The 19,778-nt window shown below is 43.6% G+C and overlaps 1 protein-coding gene across 5 annotated transcripts in view; it reads right to left on the reverse strand.

Moving 5' to 3' along the window:
* The window catches only part of KCNC1 (potassium voltage-gated channel subfamily C member 1), a 112,959-nt gene extending 95,055 nt beyond the window's left edge, over positions 1-17,904 (reverse strand). For 2 of the 5 annotated variants that reach the window (XM_064163583.1, XM_064163582.1), the window contains exon 1: positions 16,689-17,899. In XM_064163583.1, coding sequence (XP_064019653.1) covers positions 16,689-17,258 — 570 coding nt within the window. In that variant the 5' untranslated portion in view covers positions 17,259-17,899. Of the gene's footprint in view, positions 1-16,688 lie in introns of all 5 variants that reach the window. The other 3 variants (XM_064163587.1, XM_064163584.1, XM_064163585.1) reach the window with 3 other exon arrangements.
* Between the last annotated feature and the right edge of the window lie 1,874 nt (positions 17,905-19,778).

Raw genomic sequence — 19,778 nt, forward strand, 5'->3', positions numbered from 1 at the left:
TTACTGTGCATATATTGATTAGTCTCCACAATACCCATATAAGTTAGATAAATAACGTGTTGTTATCCTGATTTTAGATGTAAATCACTATCAAGAAGTTGTGACTTGCCAGAGGTCATATCTGAAGTCACATCAAGAGCTGGTGAACTCCAGTGCTTCAAACACAGGATTGTACTGCTTCTGTCTGCTCTCTTATCTCTCCTTGATACTTTAGCCCCATCACTGTATCTGCCACTGAATCTTGAACATACATTCATGCTAGAGTCCTCAGTGGCCAAAATACATTAAGAAGCCACATCTTTTCATTAGCTTTCATTTCATTATCAATTAAAGATTGTCCATTTAGTGTAGACTTCGTTGGTGGTTTTGTTGTTTGTTTGTTGGCTTGGGTTGTTTGGTTTGATTTTCCCCTTTTTAATTAATGTGATCAAACAAGGTCAAAAGAGTGATAACTGTTCCATGGATTTAAGGCACAAAGAGAATCACCCCCAGAATAATATTTATGGGAACTGCCACTGAAACTTGCACAGCATCTGTCAAACTTTGAGGGCAAGAGTGTGGCTCCCTCTCACTTTCACAAGTGTCCTATATATATATTAGGCCCGCTGTTTTCTCCTGAAATCCCATTTAGCCTTTGATCACAGCTGAAAGGAGTCTCTGTGTGTGATGAAAGCCATAATTCTTGTGTATGACTGCTAAGAGGAAAAGCTGTTTTGGCTGTGTTGGAACACTGAGGTCTGTGCCCTAGAGCTCTTGAAGAGATGAAGTTAGCCTCTTTTGAGACAAAAAAATTCCCCTTCTTTTTTTTTTTTTTCTTTTTTTTTTCCTTCCCTGTCAAGCTCTTGTGCCAACTGTCAAAGGTGTTTGACTTTCACAGGCTCCAGACAAAAATAGGGGCATCAGAATACCACCCCAAATCCTCAAGTTCTCCAGTGCAGGCACCAGTGATAATACATGAGGATTTTCACTGTGGAGCCGAGCCCTTTTTTGTTCTTTGGCAAGCTCACAACTGTAAGATATGCACCTTTGATCACAAAAATCTAGTATTGCAAATTTCCTTCTTCCTGGGCTCTTGTGAGGGCTTGTGTTCTTGCTTATGGCACATGCAGAATGTACTGGCATATTGCTAACTCATTTGAATTATTCTGATTAGGTTGTTCTCACCTTGCTGGAAAAGCATTTACTGTTAAGTTGCCACATTCTGAGATTCCAAGCTCTTGACAGGCTTGTTTCTCTACTAGTAGGCTGCTGATTTGTCATCCTACATTCCCCTTCCAGGGTCTCAGCATTGTTTGTTCTTCAATGTCTAGTGAAGATTGAAGGGTGAGACTTCCCTCTCCCCACTGTGATTTGTTCTTCTAATTTTGAAGCCTCCTCCCATCTCCTATTTACTGCTGCTTCATCCTACTCCAAGCATTTTCCTTCTCATTGCTTACACTGGAACTGCTATTTTCTCCAGTTCCGCTTCAAGAGTGTCCTTCTAATGTCTGATGACAACTGCAGTTCCTCTACTGCATAGCATCCCATGCTCTGCAAGCAGACCACTAATCCAAAACAATTAAAATACCCTTAAAGCCCAGAACTTTCACCTGCAGCCTCTGGGTGAAATCAGAGGGTCAAGAAGATGTTGGTTCTCCAAAAAGGAGAGTAGTTTTGTGTCCAGAGGGGGCTAGAGAAACACAGAGCCAGGCTGTGAATCGTTTGAAGAAATATTTGTGAGCAAGCCTGTATTTTCCTGGTCTACATGGAAATCTGTCTTTAGTCTCAATCCAATGAACAACAGACAAACACAAAACCACCGCAAACCAACTAAAACAGCTAGAAGCAGAGGATGTATATTTGCTAAACAACTCTATAGAAATTAGAAAGACAATTTGGATTATTCAAAATAATCTGTCATATTTGTCCTGCAGACTTCAGACTGACAAGATTTACTCCTTATCTGAATATTTTAGCACAATTTTATGCAGAAAATGATTTTTTTGGTCATTTTCATTTTGCTGCTTTGTTCCTTCTTTCTGACTACCAGTATACTTTTTCACTTTTTTATTAAGTAAATGTGAGGGGAGAAAAAGAAACTACAACTGAGGGGGAAAAGCCCCTTGGGATTCTTCTCATGGAGAAAAGGGAGAAACTTTGAATAAACCTTTTTTTGTGTGTGTGTGGGGGGGGGGGAAGGGGCATGGGGGAGAAATGTGAGGGGAAAAAACCTTTTCCTGTCACAAAGAAAATGTATCTACTGTTATTTGACCAGCTTAATTTGAAACTGCAGAACATGGAATACTCTTGATACTCCAAGAGCTGTTTCCTCACCAAAAAGTCTGTGTGTTGTGAGAAGGCTCCCTAAACATCATCTGCAAAGTTTCCAAAAACACAGCCTCCAAAAAACTCATCACCTTTTTCCCTCCCTCGCAGCTGGAGTTGAAAGACAAAAAAGGCTGTGGAATAAGCGCTGAAGAGGGGCTGGGGACATGCCTTGTGACTTTACTTTTGGCTCATCTCTTTCTACATGTGTGTGTGAAAAACACAATCACTGCCTCAGCACAGCAGGAGATTCAGAACCAAGATGATGAAGGCAGGGGTATTTTAAGAAAAAAAGATATTCTACCCCAAGCTGCAGGGTGTGGTGAGTTTTACTAACTAGAAGGATTCATAATTTGGGCTACTGAAATGGCTTAAGAGCATCTCTGTGGCCTGTGGATATTTTAATAGCAGGACTGCAGTGGGCACTTGCGGTGAGCAGGAATTATGCAGCTTGATAGCTTCATGTCATCTTGAAATTCTTCTTGATTTCCACTTGTAGTGCATGCAATGCAGGCAGTGAATGAGAAGATATTCTTTTCCATTTGTATCCAAATCTTTATTGATGTGCCTCTCAAAATACAGCTCATGGTCTCTTAGTAAATACGGTACAGAGCTTGTGAAGGTAGCTTCCATACATAAATTTTCTGCTGCTTTCTTCTGAATGTATTCCTGAGCCCTTTGCCCTTTGATATCTGTGTACACTACGGCTCTTGTAGGAAGATCTTCAGACCAAACTACTGCTCTAAGTGGGCAGTCACGGACAAGCTCATAGTAGAAATCTCTCATTTTTTTCTCTCCCTTGCTAACCAAAGAGAGGAGCAAGAGATGCCACAGAAAGGGATTTCTACTATAGGTTTTGCAGTTACTGGACTGAATGATTTGTCCAGCACTTCCAGAAGTGGAAGTTACATCTGTGAAACTGGCATTGCTAAATAAAACCTGGTCAGCTACCAAGATGAACAGTATGGTCAGATATCGTTGTGGCAGAAAAGAGCTGCTGTCCCTAGCATTCACGTCTAGGATTTCTGCTTAAATTTACCACAATTCTTGCAGACATAAACATATACATCTCACTTCTAAATGAGATTTAGGACAACTAGGATAAAAGAAGATTAAATTTCTCACTGCTCTGAGACCTTGATGCTGAAGTCAAGGACAAGCAAAGCTCGTATTTGCAAGAAACATCACAAAATCAAAGAGCAGTTGTGTGTGGTGCACTCAGCAGACATACAGCTACTTCCAAGTCCTGCCTGGAGGAGGAGAGCACATGCAAGTATTTCACATTGGTGCTTATAAAAACAGTACTTGAATGATCAAAACAAAAGCCTATGGATACACAGTCCCCCTGTGCAGTATTCCATAACCACACAGAGACCAGGAAAAGAGTAGATGCCTGCTCTAGCCAATTTTAATTCCTGTCTGATGGACGGTGTGTAACTTGAGTCTGTGTAAAGGAACAAATGGCTTCAACTGCTTCATAGCACAGTTCTCCACCTGCTAGCAGAATGAAAATACAGATGACTTCCCCAGATTCCTCCATATGAAAGATAACTTCTCCTATTTGCAAGAACCCAGCAAAAACTTTATGTGTCCCCTTCCTTTGAATCCAAATTGTCTTGAGTGTTTTGCACTTCCAATATTGAATACTTCTTTAAAATTCTAAAAAATATTCCTTTTTATAGGAGCTTTTAAAAGTATTTCCATAAACAAATAGAGAACCTTCATGATGTAGTGAGATGTTAGGACTGGTAGTCTCCTTCTCAGATGATGATAAATAGACACATAAAGCTACTACAGCTGACATTTTAAAATGTGTTCAATACCTAGCTCAAGAATCTTTGGGGATCAACCTAAAGAGAATGTCTGCAGGTGTCACTGACTTTAAAGGAAAGTATGAAAATCAGGATCTGATGCTGAATTTCCTGTTGTGGCCACCTTTGTGAGATGAATGTTTGTATCTCAAAGGGATTTTTGCTAACAGCAGGATGTCCATGGCTTAGTGGGACCACTGGACATGAGTTAGCCCAGTATCTGAAACCTGCTTGTGTTTAGCTTGTTTTCAGCATGTTTTCAGATGCAGTAATAGGCCTTTTGGATGTCAAACACAGCATCTTGAAAACACCTTATTTTTGTGGCAAGACAAAAATCTGCATGTTTAACTATGAAAGAGGCTGGAATGGTTTTGCTGTAGAACATACAGAGAACAAGAGGACTCGGAACACAGCTCGGAACTTCCTGGCTTTTGCTCATATTCCTGCCAGTTTCCAGTTGAATTTTCTCTTCCCTCTACATTTGCTGTAATCCCTCCTTTCTTCCTCTCTAATAATTTAAGAGACAAGATGACAGAACAGATTAGAAAAATATCTATAAATAATACCGTACGTAAAGAGGCATTTACCCACCGCGTCTTAAAACTCATTCCTTGATTTGCTTCTATTTTTATAAGCTTCATCTTACTTGACACTGACAGTGATTCATATAAATATTAACTATTCATTTTTAGTCCACTGCACATAAGTGAAGCTAAACTGTAATGTTCCTCAGAGTTTTTACCCTGCAGGTCTTTACTTAGGATGGAAAGAGGGACAGGAGGATTCAGTTTCTAAGTACTCTACAGTTTGGTCCTAGGTTCTTAAATACTAGCATAGGTGTAGAATTTTTCAGATTTTCAGTGAGAGACATATTTTAAAGTAGATTTTTTTTTCCTTCTACAGGATATAAAAATAGGATAAATTACCATGAATTGAAATCTAAATCTGAAGGTTGTGGGATATAACATGATTTCTTATTTAGACCTCTTTGTCGTGTTGTGGTTATGTAGAATGACCCTATCACTGTGACATTCTTCTGGTATGCCTTGGGGTTTACCTAATATATATTTTTTAATGTTTTATTTATTGTCCAGGCATTTTGTTCTTTAGTCTGCGCAGCAAAGCTGTTTCAACAATGAAAGAAAACATTTTTTGCAATGTTTGTCACTTCTAAAGTCAAATACAATTGTGTTTCTGCTCTAGCAGGAGTAGATTTGATAACAGATGGTAAAACTGCAAAATTGCCTCTGCTTCATTAGAGCTCCTGGCAAGACTCCTATATTAGGTAAATTACAGCAGAGAGGGATATTTACCAATATACCCTTCACAGTTTCCAGTAAGATTTTGAACTAGCATTACGTGTATCATGAAGGCAGTGAATGCCATAGCTAGAATGTTTACTGATCACTTCTGTGTTGGTTGTTAATACCAGTGCTAAAGCATACGTGCTGTAAAAGGCCCTAATCTTGTTCTGGTGCTTTTCCCAGTTAAATTTCTCTTGGCAAGAGTTTAATTCAGATCACTTTCCTTTAGTGGTGATAATGCACTTTTATTGAAAAGTAATGAAAAAGTAATCAATTTCCATTTAAATTAAAAGAATGATTACGTTGAAGTATTGATGAAAAGGCAGCCGTCGAAGATTTTAAGAACGCTTGTATTTACATGGCATGACTGGAAAGGTGACAGATTGATAGCCCTGGGAGGTGTAGGTCTTTTCAAAACAAATTATGTGATGTGTCCTCACACTGCCTAGGGAGCTCACTTTTCAGCGTAGCAGAACTGCTCAGACTCTGGGGTAAAGAGGCTCTCTCTGCTTCCCTGTGTTGTCTACCTCTGCGTATCCTCACTTAACGTCTTCATGCACTTTGTATGTCCCTTCTCCAGGGAGGCTGCCCTAAATCATTGCACATAGCACATCCTGGAGTCAACCACACGTTGACAATGTGGTTATTTCCTAACCAGAGCTGGCTCTGAGCTGAGTGGAAATAAAAGCAAGTGTTGTCACACGCTGAAGTTACACTGTCTCCAGCAACCTCACTACATCTATCTGTTTCCTGCTATTAATCTTGCTGAGTTCAGTAGCCTGGAATTACCACACAGGAACAGCTTCTTAGTTCCACATTATTGGGAAATGCTGCTTTGCCACATACCCAATATATTGGTTTGTGAATTAGTCATGCCATGCAAATGGGATCAACTTCACTAACTGCCTGGATTATGCAGCTGTCTGAAGCTGGGAAGTCTCTTGAGCACAGACAGAGGAAAATTTCAAATCCTGCACTTGGAGGAAGATATTAAACCTGAAATTTCACATTCTAAGCAAAAAAAACCAGTTAACAGCTACAGATTATTGCATCCAGGGAACTGTTGCACACTACTAATACCTCCTGTTTTGTTTGAGAATGCTTTTGAAAACAACTTATCTTCAGTGTGTATTCAGCAAGTCCGTTTGAAGGACTGCGTCGGTTAGTGAGGAAAAAACGCAGGCATTAAGAAGTCCTTGATATAAGGCAGTTGCCAACAATACTAACAGTTGCGGGCACAGGCAGAAACCATACAGGAAGCACAGGGAAGAGCTAGTATGCATTTAAGAAAATAATACCTGCAAGATTAGTGCTTTGGAAACTGTAAGCTTGAACTCATATGGCTACATCCTTTCACGATCTCAGAAGTGAAGATGTAGGAACTGACTGCTAGATTTCCACAATGCAGGAGTGATGGAGAGACGGTGGGTGCCCAGCCTTGCTGTCTGCACCAGCTGCCACAGCTTACAGGCATACTGCACCTCTTGAGAATCACAGCTTTGGGTGATCTCCTGTTGCAGCCCAGGTTGGTTTGAGTATAGTGTAAAATTCTTCCCAGAGATGCTTACTGTTAACTTTCTGGGTTTCTGGTGATAGCATTTAGAGGTGTCAACACAGATCGTAACCCTATTGTGCTAGTTACTGCAATAAACACAGAGCAGTAAAGGAGAGACAAACAAATGCAAACCTGAGAAAGGTTGTTTTCCTGCTTTGAAAATGACATGCTAAGACTAGATATCGTGTATGATTCCACACACAGTAAAATACATTGAAAATTAGAAAAGCTGAAGCATACCCAAATGACACAGCTCAATGAGCTAATATAACACATTCGTGTGCTTGTGCCACTGCAGACATTTATTGCTGAGCTACACGAGTGTGGCTTGACTTTGTCCTGCAGGCATGCTGGAGGGACTAGCTGGAACTCCTGAGAGGGTTCTTCAGAGCTCACACAGACAAGTTAGCAGGGCGCACACGAGTCTAATCTGCTGACAAATGCTCACTTGATAAGCTACACTAATTCAGTTGCTTGGAATCATCTGTCTAAGTCTCAGGTTAGTTTGGTGCTTTTTGTTTTGTTTCATTGGGGGTTTTTTGCTTTCCCATAAATTCACACCCTGTGGGTCTCTATATATTTCTAGGGCAGTGTGGACTCCTCTGAATGAATGTTAAAGTTCACCTAATAAGAACAAAGGCTTACCCTGCCGTCCTTGCCAAGATATCCACTGAGGACAGTACGTGTGCAGTTTTAGGAGTTGCTGTAGCTGATGGTAGTAAAAATGTGAATGTAAATTTGTGGGTTGGAGTTGAAGATGTTATAGAATTGCTATTGAACCTCAGTTTTTTTGTTTGACTTTCATCCAAGTCGCTGACACTTAGAAGGTAAACTCAGCTTCTTTTCTTAGCGGAGCAGGTTCTCCAAAAGCTGTTTTCTTTAGAACAGTGAATGCACTTTTGCACTATTGATTTCCTGCTGCTTAGACATAACTAACATTTCAAGTAATCTATACAGTTTTGAAATTTACATTAGATCTTTTAATAAAATCACTAGCACCTTTGGGACTTGTTGGTAGGATAAACACTGAACTCCTATCAGCTGAACACTAAATTTCACTATCGCTTAAGCAAAATTCAGACCTAAAGTGATCTGCTACTGCCCCGAAAAAAGAAACCCAAAGGCCACCTGCCAGCAATTGACTCAGTCTGGTACTGACAGTTAGGCTGCTCTGGGTTTCTCCTTGCAAGTGCCTTACTGAAAAAGCCTGAGTTAAAATGAGTGCTGCATTATGCGGGACACATTCCCAAGAAGTGCTAAGATGTACTGTCACTAGATTTCTTGCAGAACTCCACACTAGAAGCAATGGGGAGATCCGTGCTAAAAACAGAAACAGGAATAGCGCAATGTGGCTGACATCACGTTGTCTTGTTTTTAGAGTAGAGATCAGAGGCTGCTGTGAAGGCAAACCCTTTTGCATGGAGTGCTGTGGCAATTACACAGTTGTCCTTGCCCTTAACACTTTTGCCTGAAATAGGTCTGCGCAGGTTCCTGGCTGAATTCCACTAAAATCAGTGATAGCGGTGGCAGTGGCTCTACAAGCTGAGACAGGATTTTGCTGATGATCTCTTTTGCCTTCACCCATGTCCTTTTCTGCTCTAAGACATGACCTCCTTTCCACTGAAGGTTGTAGGTGCTCAGCATCTTTAGGGGTTTCTCCCTATTCATTTTTTTGGAAGTCTATTTAAAAAATAGAAGAATTCTGATTGAAGGTTTTCATTTAATTAATAACTGGATAAATCACAAAGCTGGCCTCCACCACCTATACCCATCAATAGATCTGGTGTAATCATGACTGCAAGAATCCAAACGGGAAAATAGAAAAGCCTTATTGGAGTTAATTTGCAATGTGAAATCTGCAGCTGAATTGATGACACATGTCAAATAAGCAAACTGAACTGACCATATCTTTCTGTAGCTGAATAGGGAAATGCAGAAAATGCTTTGAATGCGTTTTTTGAAGGACAAAGGTGGGTAACAACAAGGATTCTTCTGCAGTTGAAACAAAGGGCTGATATCCTGTTAGTGTATTTCTGTGCACCTTTTAAATTTCTTTGTCAATGTTGAGATGACGGTCCAGGAAACTCAGGAAAGAAGATAGATTTGATTTGCTGGGGCAGACTGAAATGCTTGACTTAACTTGCATTTATCTCTGGGAAATTATACAACCCAGCAGGGATAGGTTTTGCTTTTGTTTTTTAAAACCAAATAATCTACTTTATTCTTTCTTAAAAGAGGCATTGCACTCTTTACCAGATTTCACACAAAAGTCAGTAGGCTATTTTAAGCTGTTTCATGAAGCCACACCACCACAATGGTCTTGAACAAACATTTTCTCCAAGTAGTCTAGCAATGCTAAGATCTACTGCTGCTCCTGAAGGATCAACAGAGTTACGTAAGTGTGTGCCAGCAGCATGTGTCTGTGGTGGTAGCTCATGTGCAGCACACACATCGCTGCCTGTCCACAGCCACCGAGACACGAGATTTAGTGCATTTACAGAGGGCCATTACACTACAATTATAACATGCTGTCATTAAAGGGTTTTACATCATCAGCAATCACTGCAAAAAAACTTGGACTGAGATTTCTTCATAATTTTTTATAGAATGATTTACTAGAGCTCCCATTATATCTTATCAATCATATCCAAGAGACGTGAGAATCAATTAGGACCTGGTCCTTTCACCTTTGCCCATGCTGGGTGGTACCTTATTCTCAGCCTGAAGTAAGCAGGGATATTCCTGGAGTAAGCTATCACTACAGGAGTAGGAGTGAAGACAGAAAAATCTGAGTCCTTACTGAGCACAGGAGAGAGATGTAAATTTTTTTTGAGAAATGACAGCATTTGGTTTATATTCCAGGGGGAGGGGGTGGTTCTTCATAGATTTCTCTGGTTTCATCTGATCCTAACACTCCTGTGTACCATTTGGAGTGAATCACATATTTATGTAATGCAATACTCAGCAGAGAAAGCCAAGTCAGCCTTCTAATGCTGTTCTCTCCTCACATCAAACCCAGCATATAGTAACTGAGAAGCTAATTGTAATACAATTGAAAAGATCTCAAAATGGCTGTTCTATTAGTCTTACCCCTATGAATACACTGAAATGTCATCAAATCGAGCCTATACGAAGTGGAAATTCAGTTTTGCCATCTGTATTTGCATAAGAATGCATTAGGCCCTCGATTATCAATTAGGGCCCAATTCCTCAAGCTGAATACCTCTGCTTACCCTTTTTAATCTGAAATACAGACCTTGGATATGATTTGGTTGACCATTAACTGAAGTCATGTGTATTGGATGGAGATGTATTCTATAATCTTTGCAATAAAAAAATGCCAGTGAGATCATGAAGAGCTTTGTCAGTATTAGAGCTCTGTGTTTTGATGCAATGTGCTAAAGCTGCTCATAGCTTTAAACAGTCATGAGAATATATACCTGAATACGTATGTTCCTAACAAACTCCCAGGATCTACTGCACTTCAGTGCTTCAGAATGGAAATATGCAATTTAAAAAAGCAGTACACTGCAATTCATTTGCTAGCCTGAGCCACACTGCAGGAAAATTCATTTGTATCCTTGAAGCTGTTGGTAATTTTGGCACTGAATTTTAATAGCAGTAAGGCTGGGCCCTCTGTTGCTGATTTGATCACACCTCTCCTTCTTTTAAAAGCAAGGTAATATGCATAGACTTTACTGAGGTGCTACCAGAAACACACACAGATCAGTCATGTATTTTTACAAATAAAGAGATGAATACCATGGAACACTAGACTGCACAGGAGAAGGAAAAACAAGAGGGGAAAATAGTTTTTCTAGGTATAGTCTAAGGTATCATATTTTTGTGAATAGTTCTAAAATAGAAATATTGTAATTGATCCACAGATCTTTTTGTCCTTTGTCCATGATATACCAACAGACAATACCAAGATTTGGTAGCCTTTTTCTCCTAACCAAAACCAAAATAGAAAATGTCAGGAGAAGGGTAAAGGAAATAACTGCAGGTACACAGGGATGGACTAAAGAGAGAAGGAGCTAAATATCATACTGAAACCAGTCACTAAAGTTACATCGATTTCAGTAACACCGCGGTTACATTTTCAGAAGTATTTTGGGATGGTTTAATTTTGAAGTCCTTCCTCATATGGAAATCCCACTCAGCATCGTAGGAGGTGGCAGTGATAGGAAGGCATATATATGTGTATGCATATGATGGTATGATCCATACAATCACAGCCTTGGCTAAATCAAGTAAATTTTGTAACCTAGAAACATAAAAATTAAGTAAAATTAAAACAAAAATTAAAATGGCAACAGATGCTGCTCTTTTTAAAGATTTTAGAATAATAGAAATAAAATTGGAAATAGGCAAACCGATTCAAAAACCTTCCTTAAATTAAACCTGCCAAGTCTGTACCAGCCAGCCATGGATTTGTCAGGTGGGTTACATCATCCCTGTCAACTCCCCATGAGGTTCTGACTTCAAAGACATTGTAAGATGTTCTGGGCAGGCACCATATCTTCCTATATGTTTCTGAGGAACTCAAAGCAATGAAGCCATGACTCTGCATGGCTGCTATGACCGTTTGGTTATTATTATTTTTGGTGATGGTTTCAGAATTTGTTACTTCTGAAGTCAGCAGGACAATTCCCAGGAGTTATTTCTGAGTGTGCCCACTCTCCCCTTGACTAATGCAATAGGGACTGAACATGGGATGGGAAGTGAGAGTTGAACCCTTTCTAGCTGGCAATGCAAAGGCTTCTTTGGACAGGACGCAGAGAAGACTACACCATGCTTACTAATGGGTTATATAAGGATTTGCAGTTGCGTGTCCCTCAGTAAGAGAAAATAGGAATAAACTGGGATTTTAGGAAGTATATTAATAATGAATGACAGAATGGTAGTTAATACATGTCTGTCTATAATTCCATTATACTACAAGTGCAGGGAAACTTCATTTAGTGGAAAGATTCTCCTTTTTCCAGAGCTGTAATGCAGCATGCAGTTAAAATTAGGCTGTGTTGTTAATTGTCAAAGTATGTGGTGAGAATTACTGCAGCCAGCTTCAGTGCTGGATTAGCTATGCCTCTGCAGGGGGAGATCTTGCAGAAAGGCCCAAGATGGGAGAACAGCTCCATCAGGCTCCCTTTGCTGAGATATCTCCCTCAGGAGAGGGTGGTGGCAGGTAGGGGCAGGCATATGGGGCAGCTCTCCTTTCTCTCCCACAGCACTTGCCACTCCAGTGTGTCCTGCATCAGATGGTCACAGAATAAGCTCCCCTTGTCGAGGGGGTTGAGTACCTATTCCCAGACCCTGATGCTTCCCCCAGCTCCTGATCTCAGCTGTACCGGGTCAGCGCAAAGGATGGGCAGAATTCACTTCAGCCTCTAAGCCTCAAGATAGTATGGTTATTCAGGAACTAGGTTCCCATAAGAATGTAGCTTACATAGAGAAAAATCAGTTTAAATGAACACAGCAAGGTTGCAATGCTCTGGAATGCACCAAAGAAAGATGGAATAAAGCTGGAGAATCTCTTTTCCTCATCTCCACTCTCCTTTTTCCTATCTTCTCAGTGTCAGAAACTTGTCCTTCAAAAATCACCCACTGAGGAAAGAAGATGCTTCTACAGGACATGAAGGGAGACTAAGAGAGACAGGTGAGTGAGATTTCTCCCATGACCCTTTCATTTTCCAGAGCAGATCTGTATAGCACATGCCAGGATGGCAAGTTGAGCTGTTGAGGACTTTCCATAGGACCCCAACCAGCTTTTATTTAAAGACAGTAAAGTTGTTCATTCCTGAAGGTTCATTAATGAATCTTAAGCATCCAATCTGAATGTGAGCACTAGCGCAGAATCTCAGCTGAAAGCTCCTGGTTCCCATGCACTGACTGACCTACCAGCTGTGAATTAACACAAACACAACCTTATCCTGCTGGGAAGGACGGGAAGGAAGGGGGCAAAGATCTTCGATATTTGCAGGCCAAACTCCCCAGGAAGTCAGTGGGAGGTTTGCTAGTTTAAGAACAACATGATCAGACATAAAAATAAAGGAGAGAGGATTCACACATTTGTATGCTGAGGGTCCCATAATGTCTGCTGAGTTCACCAGGCAGGACACCTATTGCAACAGAACTCTGAAGTGCTGCCTTAGTCTATCTGTGTAGCTTTCTGTGTGACTCTGAGCATATTTCTGCCTTTGCCTCTACTTATGAAAATATTTACAAAGTCGCCTGACCCTAGAAAAAAAGACAGATCTAATAAGCTTCAAAGAAATGTCTTACCAATTGAAGTGCACAGTATCCATTGACACAAAGTGATCTTTAGCTGCCTGATCAGATGCTTTTGAAAACCCACTGGGGTGCCTGTCTGCCTGCATGTGCACCCAGTATCTCTGCAAATCTGGCCTTTTTCATCTCTTTATATGTTACTCTGTTCAGACCTCCAGGTACCAAACTTTGCTTCTGTTACCTAAATCCATAATTTAAAGCAAGCTACCATTTCTTACTACAAATTTAGAAGGTGAAGCAATTTTTAAAGGTATTTTGTCATTTTAGGAAGAACTACCTTATTTAAAAGATCAGTCTTTAGAAAACTAGAATTTAAACTCACCCACTGTTCTTTCAATAAGAAACTGTTGCCTCTGTTGCACCTAAAGACAAACGATTAGTGTCTGGGAGCTTATGCTTTATCAAAGTAAGTTTAGAAGCAGACAAAACTTGCAGAGCTAGCTGATTTTGCCTCACATACACATGTTTCTTTCATGCGTTCTTTCAGTCTCCCCAGCCATCTGCAATGAGAACCAATGTAATTTAGTATGCATTAGGTGCTAGTGAAGCAAAACAGTCAAATGCATTTGCAAGCAGTGTCCATCAAAATGCTCCAGGAACGGCTAGATTTGAGTAAATGCTGAGCTCTCTGTAGACAGTTCATAAACGTTCACTGAATTAGTGTACCAGATACAGCTCAGAGAAATCTTATTTTATTCAGATATGCTGGCTTTCATTTAAGCTTAATATTCATATACTGTTTTCCTTTCCCTTTTCCAAGTGCAACAGTCTAACGGTTATGTAAAATGATGCTTATAAGATGTTAAGATGTTCTTTTGGTGCCATACGTAAACACCAAACACGCATTTCACAACCACCATTGGTACAAGTCTCAGATCCAATGAGGATGACAAATTTTTGTGATGCATTTTTTGACAGAATGGCAATGTGAATTTAATTTTTGGCACGACTGAAAGGCAGTTTGTACCTGAAAGCAGCATACACAATTGAAAGTGAGGTAAGGCTAAATTTGTTGCCTGTACCTCACTAACGATTGCCTTAATATACCATCGGTTGTTAATGATGCTATCCATTATTTCACTGTAAATTAGCTGTTGTGAATTTAAGGTCTTTCTGCCATGCCTGTGTTAGGTTACAAGAGCATAAATCAAACTCCCATCTCTTTTTACATCCATAACCATAACATATGACTTCTATTATAAAATGTTCAGTATCTTGTAATGTCTCCTTAATGGACGGCATGTGCATGTGTTGATGATGAAAGCCATCTTCCTTCATGCAAAATATGAATGCATGTGGCCTACAGCTACAAGTTAAAGAATCATATTTAGCTCATGAAATATTCAGCACACACTTCAACTTTGCCCAGAATTCTTATTTCTCTAGTTGTAACAGTCCTTCAAGGAAAGAACAGATTAGAGGTAACTCAGAGGTTGGTCCAGTACGCACATGTAATTGTGAATAAACAATATAACAGCCACCGAGAATAACCCAAAAAAACCACAAAACCAACAAGGAACCCGAATCACTTGGTAAAATGTCTCTTTCTAAGATACTGGTAGAGAATTATAAAATGGAATGTATATCCTCCTAGAATTCTAGCTTGTACTTCATAAAAACTCAACATTGCTTGCACGTTTTTCCCTATGACCTAAAATATCACAATGCTTCCAAGCAAAAGAGCATTTTAGCTTCTGTTTTATCCCTTTCATTGGAACAGCATTATCCATTTGGCTTTTGGTCCACTCCACAAAGTCTTGGACTAGCACACTGCTTTGACTTAGAATGTGTTTTACCAGCAGATTCCTGGGCACCATAAAGATTTGCTATTCCACTCCGTGCCTGCTAATGTAGGGCTTGATTAAAGGAAGTTAGCTAAGCCTTTTCAAGGATACCCTCCAGCCTTTCCTCTATGCTTCCATGTTCCCTTGGCAGAAATCAGGGATTTGAAAGCAGCAGTGCAACAGCATCATCCTTTCATCTTGTGCTAAATATTTTATTATTCCTTTATCCTTCATGCTGTTTAAAGGAATTCATTTAAAATATTAACTTCTTTGTTCAGGGAAGAAATCTCCAAAGGGTATGCAAACAAGATTTTTTCAGAAAAGCACCAAGACAGAACTCCAGGCTCTGCTCCAGCTTTCCCCATTCATTCAGTCTGCAGACCTGGTGGCTCCCTGCTGGGGATCTCTGCTCAGACGGAAAGTCTCCAGCAGCTGCGGTTCCACCACCCATTCATACACAACCAGTTCCCCAGTCCCTGCTCCCTGCACTTCCACTTATTTTTCCTCTGTCCCTCCAATTCGTTCCATAATCTGATCTCACTTCTTTGATCCTCCTCAGGAACACTTATTATCCTCCCACACCAAAGCACCACTCATCCCTACTGAAGGCTGGCAGCAATTATGCTGTAGCAAAGGTACTTTTGAGTGAGGAGCAAACCCCATCCAAACCAGTTTCTTTGTGAAGGCATCATCCTCCACCTGTTTTCCTGCTTATCAATATAGGGTAATCTTGGGGGGTTAATCCTGCTGCTGCTCCTGAAGTAAATGTTTACTTTGACTTCAGGAGCAGAATCGGACCCTAATTAAAGTAATTATCGTCCTATGTAATAGCATGAAAGGTACCTACTTAGAGGAGACGGGTGACAGTTTAAGACCATCTTTAGCCACAGCCATGCTGTGAACTGCACCAGTGTGCATTCCCCTTCCAAAACAACCGCAGCCACTGGGAGGGGAGGAGTTGTCCTTCAATCACCAGGCAAGAAACCTGTCACACAGAGTGCCCCTTCTACATGAATGAACCCTTTCCTCTGATTAATATTTCGCATTTCCCACAAGGGAAAAGATAGAGTGAGGAGGTGAGGAACTGAATTACCCGTTCTCAGAGAAGCATGAACATAAATATTTAACATGGTATCTAGGAGAAAAGAGGAAGAGGCTCCCTTTCCAGTCCAGGCTGAGAGACTCTCCAAATCACCTGGTCTCTCAGGGATTGCTTGTTCCCATGATCCTTTCTCTATCTCGTAAAGGGAGAGCTGTTAGCTCATAAGAGGGCTGGACAAGGTGTCTCTCTTTACTGAGAGATGACTGACTGTAAAAAAATCTGTGCATGGAGATCTCCCTGGCTTGTGAATGGGACACTGTCCCAAGCTGTGCTCTTTTAGGAGCCTGTCAGAAAATAAGGGTCTCTGGAAGCCCACATGTGAGTACATAAGCTGATGCATTGATGTCCACTGGTGCCTCAATACATGGGCCTGCAGGAGAGTGATACGTTCTCATAACCTGTGCATGATTTTTTGCATGGCTACACATGGATGGCTGCTCTGCTCTGACAGTGGAGATAACACTGATGATGCTGGGAGGAAGTGGGACTGAAGGGAGGTTCGAGTGCTTTGATGAGGGTGCTGGTTGGATAGCTTACCCTTGCATATCTGGAGGAGTAGGGATCCTCAAAGAGCGCCCAGATGCGGGGCTGCCACCGTTTCCAGAAGCCCCCAGACCTGCCATCTGGTGAATCACTAAGTGCTAGGCGTTTTGTCATCTCCAGCTCCTCTTCACCATCACCAGAGTCTCCGGTGCCATCTATGTCTCCGTCCTCGGCACTGCTATCCAGGGGCGCCCCACCAAAGCTGTCCAGAGCCTCTTCGGCGTCACGGTGCTGCCGATAGGTCATCCAACAGCAGGGCTCCACATCGGTCTCATCGATGCCCCAGAAGGCCAGCTCCTCCTCATACAGGGGCCCGCACACGTCCGCGGGGCAGTGCAGCTTGCCAGTGCGGTAGTAATTCAGGATATGGGCGAAGACGCCCGGGTGCCGGTCAAAGAAAAACTCATCCGTACGGGGGTCATAGTCGAAGTGGCTGTGGGCATCGGGCTCGGCGATCCAGGCCAGCCGAGTGCCGGGCAAGGTGCGCAGGGTGCTGCGGTAAGTCTGGTGCCTAGTCCCTCCCACGTTGATCACAATGCGGTCGCTCTCGTCGCCCTGGCCCATCTCGTCTCTTATTAGGCATGTCGCAGACTCATCCAAGCAAGCACGGCAGGCGGCAAGCCCGTGAGGGGACGGCTGCTCGGCGGCAGTCGGTGCCTATCCCGAGCCCCGATCCAGGCCCGCGGGGGCGAAGGGGGCCCGGCCGGCTCGGCTCCTCGGGGCCGCTCCGAGGAAAAGCCGGTGCCGCTGACTCTCGGAGCTGCACCGGCGTCGTCTGAAGTCAGGCACTGGGGGGCCGTGGTAGCTGCAGCCGCGGCGGAGGGGCAGGGGGGGCCATGCTCCGGGAGCGCGGGCGCTGCGGTGCCGGGGCGCAGGGACGTGCCGGAGGGGGAGGGCCCTTCCCCGGGTGGACGTGGCCAAAAGCACAAAATAAAACAAACGGGGGAAAAGGGGGGGAGGGGAGGGGTAGGAAGGGAGAAAAATCGCGGCACCGGCGCTACCCACAGGTGCTGCGGGCGCGGGGCTGCGGGAGGCGGGCAGGCGGCGGTGGAGGCTGCAGCCCCCGCGGGGCTCGGCGGGGCTGTGCCCGCGCCCCTCCGGGCGGGGCCGAACGGGACGAGCAGGGCGGGGGCGCCCGCAGGTGCTGAACGGACAGCGCCGAGCGCCGCCTCCGCCCTGCGCCCAGCCCGAGCGCTGCTGCTGCCGCTGCTCCTCCCGCTGCCGCTGCTCCTCCTGCTGCCGCCGCCGCCGCTGCCGCTGCCGGGCGGCTCGGTGCAGCCCAGTGCAGCCCACCCGCTCGCCGGACAGCGCCGCGCAGGCGCGCTGCCCCCGCCCCGCCGCCGCACGCCGGGTCCTAGCGCCGGGCGCGCCCCGAGGGCGCCGTCCGTGGCTGCCGCCGCCGCCCCGACCACCGCAATCCCGCGTCCGACACGTCGCGTACGTCCTCACCGGTGCCGGGACGCAGCTCCTGCTCCGCTGCCCCTGGCTGGAGGAGCAGCGCCCGCCGGCCTCGCTCCTCTCCCAGATGACCGGCCGAATTTCCCTCTCGGTGGCGCGACAGGCGCCCTGGAGGTCCCCTTTGGGACGCACTGGGGTTTGCAGCCCCGCAGCCGGCTGTGAACGACCCTCTCTGGTGCTGTGGAAGTTAGCCACGGATGCCCCCGTCCTTCGTGGGCTGACTCACTGAAAGGCAAAATTCAAGAACTCCTCGGGCATAAACCTCTCCCATCATGAGCAGTAATGCCCGGTGCTTGCATCTCCTACTACATCACACCTTGCTATGGGCCCACACACCTGCTGCGGTTCTCCATCTTGTCTTATGTTCTTCCTGCTGTTCACTTCTTTCTTCCCTAACACCTGGGTTGCTATATGTTTTCCTGTTGTTTATTCTGTTTTGTTTTCATTCATTCTCAAAGGCTGCCAGGAGAGATTTCACATCTACTAGAAGACCAGTTCCTGCCCCAAGAGGAGCATAAAAACCAGGAGGGAGTTGGTTGTGTGGAAGTAACAAAGGTATGTAGATATGTTCTATGTTTTGTCTTGTTTGCTGTCAGCATCTCAGGAGGAGTGCACTTAGGAGAGCCTGGAAGGCTGAGCCATTGTGGATGAATCATGGGAGGTCGTGTCGTGATGAGTGCATGAGGTGGAAAAACATACAAGTGAAGAGTATACAGTTGAGGAATGCTGCTGGAGCACAGAATTGGTAGAGAAAACATGGTGCTCAATAGAAGACAGTCGACTGGAGAAATGCAGTTAAGCTGAACAATAAAGGAGGCCAGGGATTCAAATATGCTGGAACAGCAGGTGAAGGACAAGTGGAGGGCTGCTAAGGAGCACATGGTGTGGTTTGGTTTGTGAGAGCAGGTGCTTGGTCATCCACAGCTGCTTTGGGTCTCGGTGGAGCATTGCATGTTTGGGAACTTTGCAGTAGTTGTGGTAGGATATAGCAGAGATAAATGGACAGGAGATCCATCTGTGAAAAAGATAACTGATTGGTCTTGCAGCTGGTGAGGTAGAAGGATGACCTTGGAGCTGATTGCTGGTTTTGTGTAACTCGTGGGAAAATGGAGGGCAGACACTGGAAATGGGGAGCGTGTTTCTGCTGTCAGCAGTGAAAAAGGGAAAGTGAGGCTCAACCAAGGCAACCTGCACCTCAGCTCAGATATAGTAATGAGACCATCACCAGGAAGAGGTGTCAGGCAGCCACTGGAGCATTGGGACTGAATGGGGTGGAAAGGCTGATGACAGAGGGAGAACCATAACTGCAGAAATCCTGCCTGAAATCCGTGAGAACTGTCAGACAGAGGGCACAACGCAGAGGTGGCAGGTCTGTGAGGCTACACCTGCCATTAAGAAAGGAAAAGACAATGATGACTCAGTGACAGAAATAATACAAGTGCCAATTATTTGTAATCATAGTAAGTCACTACTTTCAAAAATAATCAACCTGGGGATCACTGGGAATGCACCATAGGGTGAGCTTTGGGAAGTACAAAGGTCAAGGAAGACATGTGACCCAGGACAGAGATTTAAGAACCTGTGAACCCTAGGCCAGTGGGTCCTTTTGGTCACATCCGCAGCTGT

The sequence above is a fragment of the Pogoniulus pusillus genome, chromosome 24 (genome assembly GCF_015220805.1).
Source record: "Pogoniulus pusillus isolate bPogPus1 chromosome 24, bPogPus1.pri, whole genome shotgun sequence".
Taxonomy (NCBI): Eukaryota; Metazoa; Chordata; class Aves; order Piciformes; family Lybiidae; genus Pogoniulus; species Pogoniulus pusillus.